The sequence below is a fragment of the Carcharhinus amblyrhynchos genome, chromosome 15, assembly GCF_965287045.1.
Source record: "Carcharhinus amblyrhynchos chromosome 15, sCarAmb.v2.hapA, whole genome shotgun sequence".
Taxonomy (NCBI): Eukaryota; Metazoa; Chordata; class Chondrichthyes; order Carcharhiniformes; family Carcharhinidae; genus Carcharhinus; species Carcharhinus amblyrhynchos.
Genome location: NC_137338.1, coordinates 16497448 through 16511314, shown reverse-complemented (window position 1 = coordinate 16511314; position 13867 = coordinate 16497448). Strand labels below are relative to the sequence as shown.

The 13867-nt window shown below is 41.5% G+C and overlaps 1 protein-coding gene across 2 annotated transcripts in view; it reads right to left on the bottom strand.

Annotated features, from left to right (window-relative positions):
- Positions 1–13867, bottom strand: part of LOC145353104 (suppressor of tumorigenicity 14 protein homolog) — a 122022-nt gene extending 108155 nt beyond the window's left edge. For both annotated transcript variants that reach the window (XM_080203468.1, XM_080203469.1), the window contains exons 1-2: positions 13449–13867; positions 8067–8316 (exon numbers count right to left, since the gene is read on the bottom strand). In XM_080203468.1, the coding sequence (XP_080059594.1) occupies positions 8067–8316; positions 13449–13520 (322 nt within the window). In that variant the 5' untranslated portion in view covers positions 13521–13867. The remainder of the gene's footprint in view (positions 1–8066; positions 8317–13448) is intronic.

The following is a 13867-nucleotide window of genomic DNA, read 5'->3' as shown; positions in this document are numbered from 1 at the left end:
AAATCTTTCAGACCCTCCAATTTGCTGCTGTCTTTTGCTCATACTAATCCATCAATCCTCCCACTTTACTGGTGCATCCTTCCAACTTGATGCTGCCTCTCACCCAACTTTTCTTCCCGATATATCTTTTGCAGCTTGATTGAATCAAACAACACAACCAACTAAACAGCTATAGAACAGCAGTTTGGCTGATCACACTGCTTCATTGTTGCTCTAAGACAAACTGCAATTTAATCTTGGCTGTTCGGCTAGCTGTGATGTTTCGGCTAGCTGTGATGTTTTGCATCTGGGGTTTCAGTTACTTGTCTGGCTATTCACTTACGAAATGCTCGTTTAAGTGAGCTTCACTTTAGTGTTTACTTAATTGTTCAAATTTTCAATGGATACATGCTAACCTGGATTTTCTTTTCGGTCAGAGGAGAGCCCGATTTGAATAATAGTTGTTTGCAATTCTGCACCACTCAGAGATCAAGTCAGTTGACCCAGTCACATTTTCCATTTATATTGCCTATAAGTTCCCAGTGACAGTACACCTCCGATTAGTTCACCATTCAGCATGTGGGAACCAACAGCCTGCAAGACTTACAAGGATCATGCCAGTAATAATTCCTCTAGTGACATTGGGTGGAATTTCCCCACTCCTAGTGGTGGCAGAGGCAGCTCGCCATTATCATCCCCACCACTCTCAGTGGGCTTTCCCGTTGTTTGCATTCTCCACCGCCAGGGAACCCGTGGCAAGGAAGACGGGCTACCATAAACAGGGCTGGAAAATCCCGCCAGCAGGAACGGCCAGAAAATGCAGTCCATTATGTCCAGTTACTTATAGCAGGAATGTCAGTAACGACTGCAGGAGAGCTGAAAGAACTCCACCTTAGTCAATAAACAGTGGATGTACCAATAGTTTGGACTTGAAGATACAGGTGCAAAAGGGAACAGCATAACAGAGCTGTCAAAAGGTGGTCAGAGTCGTGAGAGTCTATAGTAACAACCATATACCAGCCCAGGTCTACAAAAATTTCAATGACTTTACAAGAGAAGTCAAGATATGAGGAGACGAGCAGTGCTTACTGGGAATGATGTCAGCCCCATACACGGAAGTCACCTCACTATCTACTAAAATAAGAACATTACAAGATCGAAATGTAAGCTGTCTGGAAGACACAATGCGAAGACATATAGATTGTGCTACAAGTCCAGCTGATATTAATACTGGACAAGTCAAATCCCAGAGTGAAACCTGGCTTGATAGATCCCAAATTCCATTTTTTAGAAACAGTGGAGGTAATTTACCGAACACATTGACAGGAGATTCCTGGTGAACTTTTAACATAAAGAGTAAAATTTTTTTTATACAAGAAAGATTAATGATGCGACACTACTCAAAAAAGTTGGAAAGATCTCACCACACACATTAAAAATTGTTTCAAATTCACACTATTCCTCTACTCCAACAATACTTTTGCAGACTTATAAACAAGCGGGGAGTTACCAATAGCTTGGCACAAGGCTTCTCACTTGGGACTGGCACAGTTTCAAGCAGTTTTCTTTCAGTGAATTCCAGAGCATTCATTCGACGTTTTGCACCCAACTCCATGAGACACCCAAAACCCACATTCTAAACTCAATGTTTCTTCAGCTGTAGAACAACAAATGAGTTCCTTAAACTCAATCTTCAAGTAGCACCTCTGCTGAACTGATCACAATACTGAGCCTCTAACTAATTATTCAGTTAGCGACTGTCCCAATAGCCTTGTATTTTTACTTGTCAGAGAGCTTAGAATCCCTGTTGTCTCTCTCTGACACACTGAACACAAAATAGCGTGATAAAGTAGATTCCATGAATTTCTCAACAATCCACACAAATATTTGTCACATTGTGAACCAACCAATCTTTTCTCACAAGGGTTTCCAACCTTCACATTTGAAGATCTCACCTAGGAAATCTTGCAGGGTTTCAAACTTGTCTTCCAAGATTCCTTTCCCTGAGTCTCCCAAAACACTCATTGCTTAACCTTACAACCACAATTTTAGATCTTCAGCTGTACTAAGCATAAAACCACTGCTCTAAATGGGTACATTTTTCCCTCTAAGACCTGTAGCACATATTCATCAATTTCTGGCTGACTTCTGGGATCTTCAAGGTTTCTCTTGCGCCCACTTTGCTGAAACCTGTATCCTGCATGCTCTCTTTAACTCAGAGCCTACTTATCTGCTCCTTTCTTTAACTTCACTTAAGGCAACTTACTCCTATCCCCAATTCTCGTCTTTTACCTGGGAATACCTTTCCATACTTCTTGCTAACCCCCTCCCTGGTTTAGGACCTTCTTCTCTGTCTCCCTCCCCTATCTAGATCCCTGGGATATTTTTAGAAACCACGGAGTTATGATATGGAACAAATTCACAGGATATGCTAATGAACATTTAACTCAAAGAATAAAATATTTATTAAACAAAAAAATGAACAATACCACACCAGATAAAATCACTGTAAAGCTATCAATTAAAACACACAAAATGCTTCAAATTCACACTATTCCATTTCCTATAACTATTCCATTTACAGACACATCAACCAGTGAAGACACACTTACCACTGGCTTGATATAAAGGCTACTTTCTCTTTGGAACAAGCACAATTGAAGTGATTTTCTTCCACTGAATTTCTGAGCATTCACTCAATGTTTCTCACCCAACATACATGTCTCCCCAAGACACTCAAAAACTGCATTCAAAATTCATTGTTTCTTCAACCGCAGAACAAACAAATGAGTTTTCTAAACTCAATCTTCCAGTAGTATCTAATCATTTCACTAAGTCCTATAGCTGATTACTCAGTTAATTACTGTCCCAATAACCTTGTATTTTTCTCTGAGCGCTTAAAATCCGTCATGTCTCTCTGAGAAATACTGAATACTAAATGACAGATGTGACCAAAACAGATTCCATGGCTTTCTCAATAACACAGACAGACATTTGTCATATTGCAAGCCAACAACTCTCATTGAAACTTTGTCTTTCTCACCAGGGTTTTTACCTCAACATTTGAAGATTTCACCTAGGGACTCTCTCTAAAATTCGCTCTCACTCAAACATTTGCAATATGCCTCATGTTGCAGAACTTCAATCTCACCTTCTAAGATTTATTTCCCTTGGATTTCTGAGTACATCAAGCTTTACCTTCCAAGCACAGTTTCAGCTTTTAAGCCATGCCAAGCTCCAACTTGATCCATTTTTCCCCAGTGGCCTCAGCTCAAAGTCATCAATCTTTGGCTGCTTCCTTGCATCTTCAGGGCTTCTCTCATGCCCACTTTGCTGAAAGTCTGCTCTCTGCTGCACTTAATTTAATTCTGAGCCTATATCTGTGCTCCTTTCTTTCATTTTCCATAAGGGATCCTATTCACGTCCTCTATCTTCATGACTTATCTCGGACTGCCTCTTGGAACCCCAACCAGTTCCCCTTCTTGGTTTGGGACATTTCTCCTGTCCCTTTCTCGTGTCCTGTTTTCTGGGGTTTCTACAATGTAATGGTAATTCATATCAGATGACCTGACCTACATTTTCATGCCATTCTATTTATTGGACGGAAATGTTCAAAAAAATTCTAAAGGTGGATTTTCCAGCCGCGCTCGCCCCAAGAAAATCCTGACTGAGGTCAACGGACCTTCGCGTGGTCCGTCCTCCACCTGCTATGATTCCTATGGTGTGTGGAACAGGAAAATTCTGCCCTAAGTGTCAAATGGGCAAGAAAACAGAACTTTCTTGTCGTTTCTTTCAGTGCTATAAGTAATATGAATTTATGGCACTCTATACATAACACCTTGCGATTTTTGCCAGTAGGGAGGGGTGGAGCCTTAGCTCACCTGTAAAGCCAGCTGCTGAGCTCTTGGGGCACCTTTACACAGGCATCCCAATCTCCAAGTGTAGTGTATACAGACAGTGTTCACAGTATACTGGGAGATCTTCTGCCAGCTACCCTCCCTACCCCCTTTCTCCTGTATACTGCTCCAGACATCACCCCATTTCTCGCCTCCCCCCCAACTCCCGATCATTGCCCTGGACATTGTTTCCCCCCAGTCCCCCAACTGCTGCCCCTGCAGAGCTCCCCCTACCCCAACTGCTGCCCCAAAAATCATCCGCTCCGAATCTGATGACTGTTTAAGACATTGTGCCCAACCCTCCTGATCGTCCCCAGTCGCTGCCACAGCTGGTCAACCATGCCCCCATCATCACTCCAGCCGATTAACCCTCCCTCCCACGCAGAGTTCCCCTATTTCCTTCCTCTACAGACTTTCCCTGCCTCTCCCAACATCAGGCTCCACCTCCTCAGGCTCCACCCCCTTAGATTCCGCCCTTGGCACTGCCAGGGTGCCAGGTTTGCTTTGCCAGTAAGATTGCGAGAAGTGAGAAACTGGACGGGAACCCGATTTTTTTCACCTCTTGCCTTATCTTACCGACTCGCCTTGCCGACGAACCAGATTGCACCCATTTTCTTCTGCGCAATCATGGCCCGAAGCACAAAAAAAATCCAATTAGCACACGTGCAGCAATTTTCTAGCTGGTCCACGCATAGGAGGTCTGAGGGTTATCAGAAACCACAGAGTCCAACCTTCAACTAAAGATGGTGAGTTTGGGTTTCTAAGTATTAATGTCCAAAGAAACCTAGGTGTACTTGTTCAAGGTATGCAGTATGTTAATATGCAATGGGAACAAACATGGTGGGCCTTTAATGCAAAGAGACTGGAGTATAACAATAAGGACATCTTATTGCAATTATCATCATCGTGGCAGTCGATTGTTTCAAGGATGATGCCTGTTCAGTTTTGTGATTTATGCATGGGCTTTTAAGTGCTTGAACAGGTCGATTCTTGACCTTCCGAATTTTGGCCACATGAGGTGGCACTCCCATGAAGTCGTGGGATCCAGAGTACAGGTTATTTTCCCTTTTCTGCCATCAGTAAGACTTTGGGACTCAAAATGCAATGCACCCTGATGGACAAGTTATTGCCATACTGAACAATTAATAATAGGAGCTGGCTCTGGGGAGCCCCAAATGCTGTCAAACTTCAAACAGCACTTTGAGTTTCCTTTGTCTTCCCCTAGAACCTTGACCACTTGAAAGTTAAGAAAAACAGGACCTGGAAGGGATGACAATTTTCAGCCAACCAGTCACAATGTCCAGTCCAGTGCTAGACATTGAATGCCTATCGAGCTGGCTTTAAGAAAGATACTAGCGTCTGTTCAATGGACCTTCCACTAAATCCACAAACTATTCTGCGATTCTGTGATGTGGTGGAGGTATCGCTAACGGAATTTCTCTTATGTGTCCAGGTGTGACCACAGTACAGGGGTGAGGTGACAATAACTGCTCTGTAAACTAAGACTTTCAATGACATGCAAAGATCTTTGTTGTTCAAAACTTGTTGTCCTAGTTTGTAGCAGACTGTGCTCATCAAGTGTTCGATCTCCTCATCAACGGTGACCTTTCAAGAGAGGTGGCTGCCAAAGTATCCAAAGTGTTCAACACATATGGGAGGTGGAATATTTGACTGACCTGCTGTGGGTTGAAATAAAGGTATTGTTTTGGCAACATTCAAAGGCAGGCCAAGTTTCTTATATGCAAAATTAAAAATGTTGAGAGTGACTTGAAAATCTGGTGCAGAGTGGCCAGCAACACTGCAGCCAATCACAAACTATAGATCTTGGCTGGGATTCTCCCAAAAGAATTCCAAGTGCTGAATTTGTGTAAAAATGCAACTTGTTAGCGGAATTTTCAAAATGTATTTCCCACACTCTGTGCATTGCAGAGTGCCTCAGGGAGATTCATGTTGAAAATCAGGGGCGTGGCCCATTCCTACTAGAGAGGCTGGCAACATAGCACTGAGCGAGCTACTGTGCATATGCTGACCTGTCATAAGATGGCACCCCCCCTCCTTTACTCCCGATCTCCTGGGGGGCCTCCATGGGCTCCTTTCATTCCAGCAGGGTCGGGCTGCCGTTACTCATTAGTGGGGAGCAGTTGTAAACCTCACTGGAGTGAACCACTCCTGGCTGGCTGGGGGTGGAGGAGGCTAGCTAGTCCTGAAACTTCAGTCTTCGCCTGCTATTAAGATTTAAATCGCGATTATAAAACTTAAATGAGCTCCACACCAGAAATCCAGGCCCCAGAAAGAACATCCTCCTGTGAACAAAGGGGGTGTTGTCCATTTGACCTGGGTCTATTGATGGTTCTGATGGCTTCAAAAATGCTTTGCGTGTCATGATGATCAGCATATTCTTGGATCGCACAGGATTCTCATCCCACTACCAATTCTTTATTTTCTGGATATGTTTTTGGGTGCCAGCCTTGAGTTGATTGACTGCAGTCTTCTTGATTTGCAAACTTGACTGTTCTGCCAGTCAATAGAGGCTGCTCATTTTTGTTCCAAGAAGTCACATATTTCAGCATCATATTTGTCAAAGAGAAAAGTCCATTAAATGGACTAGATGCATTGTTATTTTATATTTTATATGGGCTGATTTACATTCAGCATTAAAGAATGGGTAACTCAGAAAATGGGCAGTATGGCATTACCAATCACATCAATAGCTTACTTAGAAACCACAGAAACCCAACAATTCAGAAGGAGGCAATTCAACCCATCAAGTCTGCACCGACAACAATCCCACGCAGGCCTTATCCCCATCAACCCACTTATTTACCCCACTAATCCCTCTAACCTACACATCCCGGGACACTAAGAGACAATTTAGCATGGCCAATCAACCTAATCCAGACATCTTTGGAGTGTGGGAGGAAACCGGAGCACCTGGAGGAAACCCATGCAGACACGGGATGAATGTGCAAACTCCACACAGACAGTGACCCAAGTCGAGAATCGAACCCAGGTCCCTGGAGCTGTGAGGCAGCAGTGCTAACCACTGTGTCACTATGCCGCTCCTTAAACATGCTTTCCCATTTTATGCTTTCTCCTCTTAAGGGAAGAAATTTCAGAAAATCAGGAAAATGTAAAAAGTAGTCAGAATCTGCTTCATGGGTCCCTCATCCAGTGTACCCATTTGAGTACCACCTACAAACCCTATATTCCAGCTTATGCATATAAATATGTCTTCTGTGGTACAGCTGACTCCACACTTGTCTCAGATTAACAAGGTTTTACATTCAATCCCACCTCAGGGCTTAAGCACAAAAATTAAGGTTGATACTTCAGTGGACATTCCGCTAAGGGAGAATCACACTGTTGGAGGTGCTGTCATATGAATGACACGTTAAACCAGGGCTCTATCTTCCTGTGTTAGTGGGTATAAAGGACCCGATGTCGCTACTGCAAAGTGGTGCAGGGGAGTTATCTCTGGTGACCTGGCCAATACTTATCCCTTAAATCAACATCACAAAAAGAGAGATAATTGGTCATTAACAACTGCCATTTATGGGAATTTGTTGAGTGCAAATTAGCTGCTATCTTTCCTACATTACAACAGTGACTACACTTCAAATTATACATCATTGGGTCTGTAGCATTTTGCTTTATCCAATGGCCATGACAAGTAATACATAAATGTGTTTTGTTTTATACACCTCCAACTACAATGCAACAAATTAGAAACACTATGGTTAAGCTTACAATAACTAAATTAAGGCAAACTAGTGGAAAAACACCAGAATTTTTGGAGGGAAAAGTTCCCCAAGTAAAACTGGACCTTTCTGGCTAAATGGTTCATCTACGTATAAATAAACACACTGATCTATCCAGTGGAAGATCAATTGAACATTCCGTTTATCCTTCATCTAATTATAAGGTACACATTTTACCAGCTAGCAAAGTAGATCATGAAATTTTCTCATTAGTCCTACTGAAAATAATGAACAAACTCATCTATTCAGCAACCTATTTTAACTTCCTTTCCTCCTTTCATGCTCTATACATACCTCCAAAAACATTCAAAATTAGTTAAAGTACTGCTGCATGTCAGCTGTGAAACAGCTTCCCAGATTTCCCCAATGTTTATGGAGCTATAAATTACTCCCGTGATTCAAATATCATGGTTAAATTCAACACTTTACTTACAAACAAAGTACCATAAAATGGCTGCTCCTCCTCCAAATATGACCAATAGTAAAAACACTACCAACACAATTTTTGTTGGATCGCATCTCTTCTCAGATTTGTCCTGGAGGGTAATTCCTGGATGTCTGTAAAGCTGTGCTGATTGTACTGGGACTCCTGGATTCAAAGCTTCTTGGCACAATGGTGGGTATTGTGCTGGTGAGTGTTGGCTCATTGAACAGTCTGATGTGGTTTGAGCAGCAGGATGTGTCTGAAAATTATTGTACAACATATGTTATTCAAATGCTACAAGAACTAACCTTTTGAAGATAATATACAGATAATTTTGTTTTAGTCAGAGATTGGAAAAAGCATGATCCTTTATTTATTAAAATCCTTACTGTATTGATTGATAAGTGGCAAATGATGTACAGCATAAAACTGATGTGCAGCACAGATGTGATGGAAATTTAATATATCAATGATTAAAAGTTACAATATACATATTACATACCAAAATATCCAGATTAAAGCCAATTAATTTGCTGTTGTTTGCCTGTATTGCATTACTTAGGTCCCAGAAAGGAGTGATAAACAAAGTTAAATCTATTGGGTTGAATTTTCTTACACTGATTGGTTAATAGTAGAGTTGGACTTCTATTTATATGACTCACACAGATAACCTTTTAGCTTTAATCTGGGAATCCCTAATTTTGAAGGCAGCATCAATTAGAAGTTAACAATATGCCTCTCTCCATTGTGATGCTACTGATGGAGCGCCTCTACATGAGGAACTCTGTGCATCAGATTGTCCATTGTCCACTGGAAAGTCGCAGTGGAAATCCCAAAAACCAGTCAGCTCTATTTCAACAAACTCTTGTGGGCGTTGATTTTGACATACTCCTTTGAATTTTCCTTTAATAAAAGCTACTAGTACGTGTGGTTCATGTTGAGTTTTAAGAACATCATGTCTCCTGTAAGGGTTGAAAATAGATCTTTCACCTACTGCAGCAGGTAAGCGTCCAGTTTGGAGGCCTGATTAACGGTAAATTTTTAACCCTCTATATGCGCCTTGTGCCATTACTTTTAAGAGCAGGAAGAAAGAAGCCGCCCAAAGTGAGAGCTTGAATGTGCTTAATGATTCCAGGCATCTGCTCCAACTCATCCTCCACTTTGCCTTTCGTAGCTTAGGGCACTGTCCTAGGCTGTAAAAAGTGAGTAGCTGGAGGATCTACAAACAACTCAACTGTAGTGCCACACAATGTACCCAGTTCATCTTTGAAAACCTCAGGATATCTCTGTCACTTGTGAAGCACAGTGTGTTGAAGATTCATTCAGGTAAGTACGCCCAAAAAATGGGTGGGAAAATCTCTCATTTCCCATCATTGGGCACTTCAGTTTTTTTTTGGGAGAACCTGGCCATTATTTTGAGCAGGTGCAGAGGAGTTATTCTCAGTGTCCTGGCCAATATTTGTCTCTCAACCAATGTTTAGTAAAGATTATCTGGTTATTACAGCAGTCCGAGAGAATTTGCCATGCACAAATTTCCTACATCGCAACGGCAACTCTAAAGCTTAGTTTTCAAATTTCTTTTTAAACTATATTATCGTCTCTGCCTGATAGTGACTTATGGCAAAGCATTAGATATTTGTTTAACTCTGAGTGAAAGAAAAATCTTCCTCTTTCATTCCTCCAGTGATGAATCTGAGTCTCATTGTTACCAACTCGACAAAGTGTTGAAATAATCTTTCACTATTTAACTGTTCCAAGCTTTCACAATTTTGGAATCCTCCATAAGAAACCCATTACAAATGCACTTTATATGTTTTGAATATTTTCTAGGTTGTGAAAGCCAATGCTTTATTTACCTTTGGATTATATTATTAACTTTTAGTCATGGAACTATACTTTTTTAAAAGAAACTGAACTAGATAATAGCCACTCAGAAATGTGTGAATGAGCCATCTTCCTACCTCAAGATATTGTAATCAGACATTTTACTAGGCATGCTCCCGGAGACAATCCTCCGTTGCTGAGGGCAGGATATGACTGCCCATGTGGGGTTGGTCCTGGATAGCCATGGTGGTATTAATAACACAATTGAAGGTATTGCCTTATATGCCAAGGACCAGGGTCAGGAAGATGTATAAAGACACAGTCCTCAAGGATATTGCTACCGCAGTCAATAAAATGGTCTGCTCAGCCAATCCGCAGTCACCCCCGGAGGTCTGTCAAAAGACTGACAACCTGGACCCTAGCTTGTGGGACTCCTAATGTCATTGTCATTATGTACTATTGCTTCGAGATTTAATAAGGGTGTTTCACATTTAGTGAAACAGTATCCAAGTCGACCTGTGCCATTGATATCAACAGCCTTTAGATCAGAGAAAGGGGGAGTTTGCGAGGTGGCAGAGGCAGGAGTCTACAGAATCTTCAAGAGGTGCCCTATACTGCATACCAAACTCCAACTATAGATTAAGCAAAGCTTGGTAGATATCCAACATTAAATTATTGCTTATATATTCACTGCACCAGAAAGAAAATTCAGGATCATATTTGACTTATTCTGTTTTTTTCCTGCACTTCCACTTTTAAGGATTTATATGTATCTACACTGAATTGTTTTTGCCATCTGTTTGCCTATCTGTTAACTCATTTACTCCTGAACTCTCTTTTACTATTGTTTATATGCCAAATTGGGAATGAAATACGAAAGAATCTCCTTCCGGGTCTGGCACTGTGAATGGTTCAGGTCAGCTTTTCAAGTATATATGCAGTTGGCTGCATATCTACATTGAACATGTGAAGACAAGAAAACAACATAAGGAAAAGGAGCTGCAGTAGACCATTTGGCCTCTTGAGTCTCTTCAGTCATTCTGTCATTCAGACATTTTCTATGTTTCTATGAGATTAGGTATAGTTCTTGGGACTAAAGGGATATGGGGGCAAGGTGGGATCAGGATATTGAATTCGATGATCAGCCATGATCAAAATGAATGGTGGAGCAGGCTCAAAGGGCCAAATGGCCTACTCTGTTTCTACTTTTTATGTTTCTAATAAAATAATTGCTGATTGGATTGTGGCCTTATCCCCACATTCTTACCTGCACTGCGTCACCAACCCATTACCCTTTACTCCCTTGCAGATATTTTCAAATGAATGTAGCTTATTCCATCAACATAATGGTAAAATTTAATAACTGGTGGAGAGGATTGTGGAACTGTAGCTTCAGCAACTTTAAATCATCTTGATTATAATTTGCCCCTTTTGTAGATATGACACACATTGTAAGACCCCAGCATCAACTTTAAATATTCCCCCTACTTTTATGAGGAAAGGCTTGGCAGATTAGGCTTGAATCCGCTGAAACTTAGAAAGAATAAGAGGAAACTTGATTGAAATCTTGATGCACACATAGGCAGAATCAGCCCTTCGAGCCTGCTCCACTATTCAATCAGATCATGGCTGTTCTCTCCCTGGTTTCAAATCCAGCTCTTGATGGGCCTTGACAGGGTGGATGTTGAGAGGATGTTTCCTCTTGTAGGAGAATTTAGAATTAGGGCATCACTATTTAAAAACAAAAGTCCACCCACTTAAGATGGAGGTGAGGCATGTTTTTCACTGAGGCTTGTGAGTCTTTGGAACTCTCTTCCTGAAAAGGCAGTGGAGTATGTGTGAGCAAAGGCAGTGGTTACTGGAAATATATTCAGACACTGAAGGGATCACAGAGAAGTTGTACGCTCACTTAATTTTGTCTCTCCACCACCACACACACTCTAGACTTAATAAATAAATAGTCTTCTGGATTTCCCCCTTTATCATCTCAACATTTTTTAAAGTTTATTTATTAGTGTCACAAGTAGGTTTACATTAACACTACAATGAACCTATTGTGAAAATCCCCAATTCGCCACACTCCAGAGCCTGTTCGGGTACACTGAGGGAGAATTTAGTATGGCCAACGCAACTAACCAGCACATCTTTCGGACTGTGGGAGGAAACCAGAACACCTGGAAGAAATCATCATAGACATGGGGAGAATGTGCAGACTCCATTCAGAGAATCAGTGCATACTGCATGGACCAAATGGCCATCTTCTGCACAGTAGAGATTCTATAGTTCTAGAGGGAATCCTGTTTCCTTATTCCTTCATGGGATTTGGAAGTTGCTGGTTGGGCCAGTATTTGTTACCCATCCCTAATTATCCTTGAACTCAGTGGCTTGCTAGGCTATTTCAAAGAACAGATGAGAGTTAACCGCATTCGTGTGGGTATGGAGTCATACATAGGCCTGACCAGGTTTCATTCCCTAAAGGGCATTTGTGAACCAGATAGTGTTTTACAATTCTATTCTAATAATAAAAGGGTTAAGGGGATATGGGGAACAGGTGGGGAGCTGGATTTGAGACCAGGGAGAGATTAGCCATGATCTAATTGAATAGTGGAGCAAGCTCGAAGGGCTGATTTTGCCTATTTGTGCTCCTAATTCCTATGTTCAGAACAACTGATAATAGTCTCACTCCTGTCTTATATTTCAGATTGATTAATTGGGTTGAAATTCCACCCATAGGCATGGTGAAATTTGGTAGTTGCCTGGGCCTCTGGCTACTAGTTACCACTATGTCACCGCCTGCCCAGATATATAGTGACTTTCTGTTTGGATATTTGTAACTTTTCATTTAATTTCTCAGCAAATTCTCAAAGTACATTTTATACGTCAACAGGCAAGGGGACACATCAAAAAACAAGTTTAATCTTCATTCAGGGTAATAATGGTACTTCATTTTTAGTGGCTCTGTTCTGAAAAAAGACATGAAAATGATAGGTCACTGGTTTGGAGTAATTTTGTTGAATGTTAGGTTCATTAAAGTGAAGCAGCAGACCATGCCATTACCTTTATGATATTAGAAACCACTGCCTATACATGACACCTAAGAATATACTGGAGTTGCCCAGGAATTTTTAGCTGATTTACCAAAGCTGTTACTCGGCAACTTCTGCTTCAATGTTAAGGGTGGATTTGAACGGGACAATTGGTGGTTTCTGTGCGTGTTTCAGGTGCGGCAGAAAACAAAAGGAGAGTGAATAAAAAGATCTCTATAGGCTACCCAGAAACGTGAGACAAACAACTCTTGCAGGTGCTTTCAAGAAGTGAGCGTGTTACTTTGACAGTCTGCAATGGTGTTCAAATCATTTCAGTATTATTCCAATTTAATCTGAATACCCAAAAGATTTTTAACTTCGGCTGTAAAACGATCATAATTAAAGCTCAAAGGTACCAGGACCAATTGAACATTCTAAAATACAATTTGGTCAGTAACCAGACTTGTGCCTATTTGACTTCGAACTTTTCCACACCGATAGAAGGAACATTTCTTTCTCTCTTGAAATCCCTTTCACTCACCTGGCTGCTGCTGACAGTGGCGAGGAAATCAGACTGCAAGGTTTGATTGCAGGGAACAGTTTCTCTTTTCATTTTTTTTGTCGACCTTTCTCAATGCAGGGAACAAATCGCTTTCCCTTTATGTGTTGTATTACATTGCTTTGCGAATCACCGAAAAGTGTGAGCGGGAATTGTTGGTTGATTCCTCCTCCTCTTGGCTGTTGATGTTTGAAGAGGTTCGGGTTACGAGAAGAAGCACATCCTGGAGAGTGGAAAGGGTGCTTGCTGCAGGTTTTTCTTTTGTTTCCCGGTGGGAAGGAGTCGCTGTTGAGATTGGCACGTCGCTCCTCGGCAGCGAGGGAACAGTGAGTGCCAATCCTCAGCAAAACCAAAGCAGAAAGGCGGCTTTGTTGAGGAATTCTCTTTTGGGTGCGCTGGAG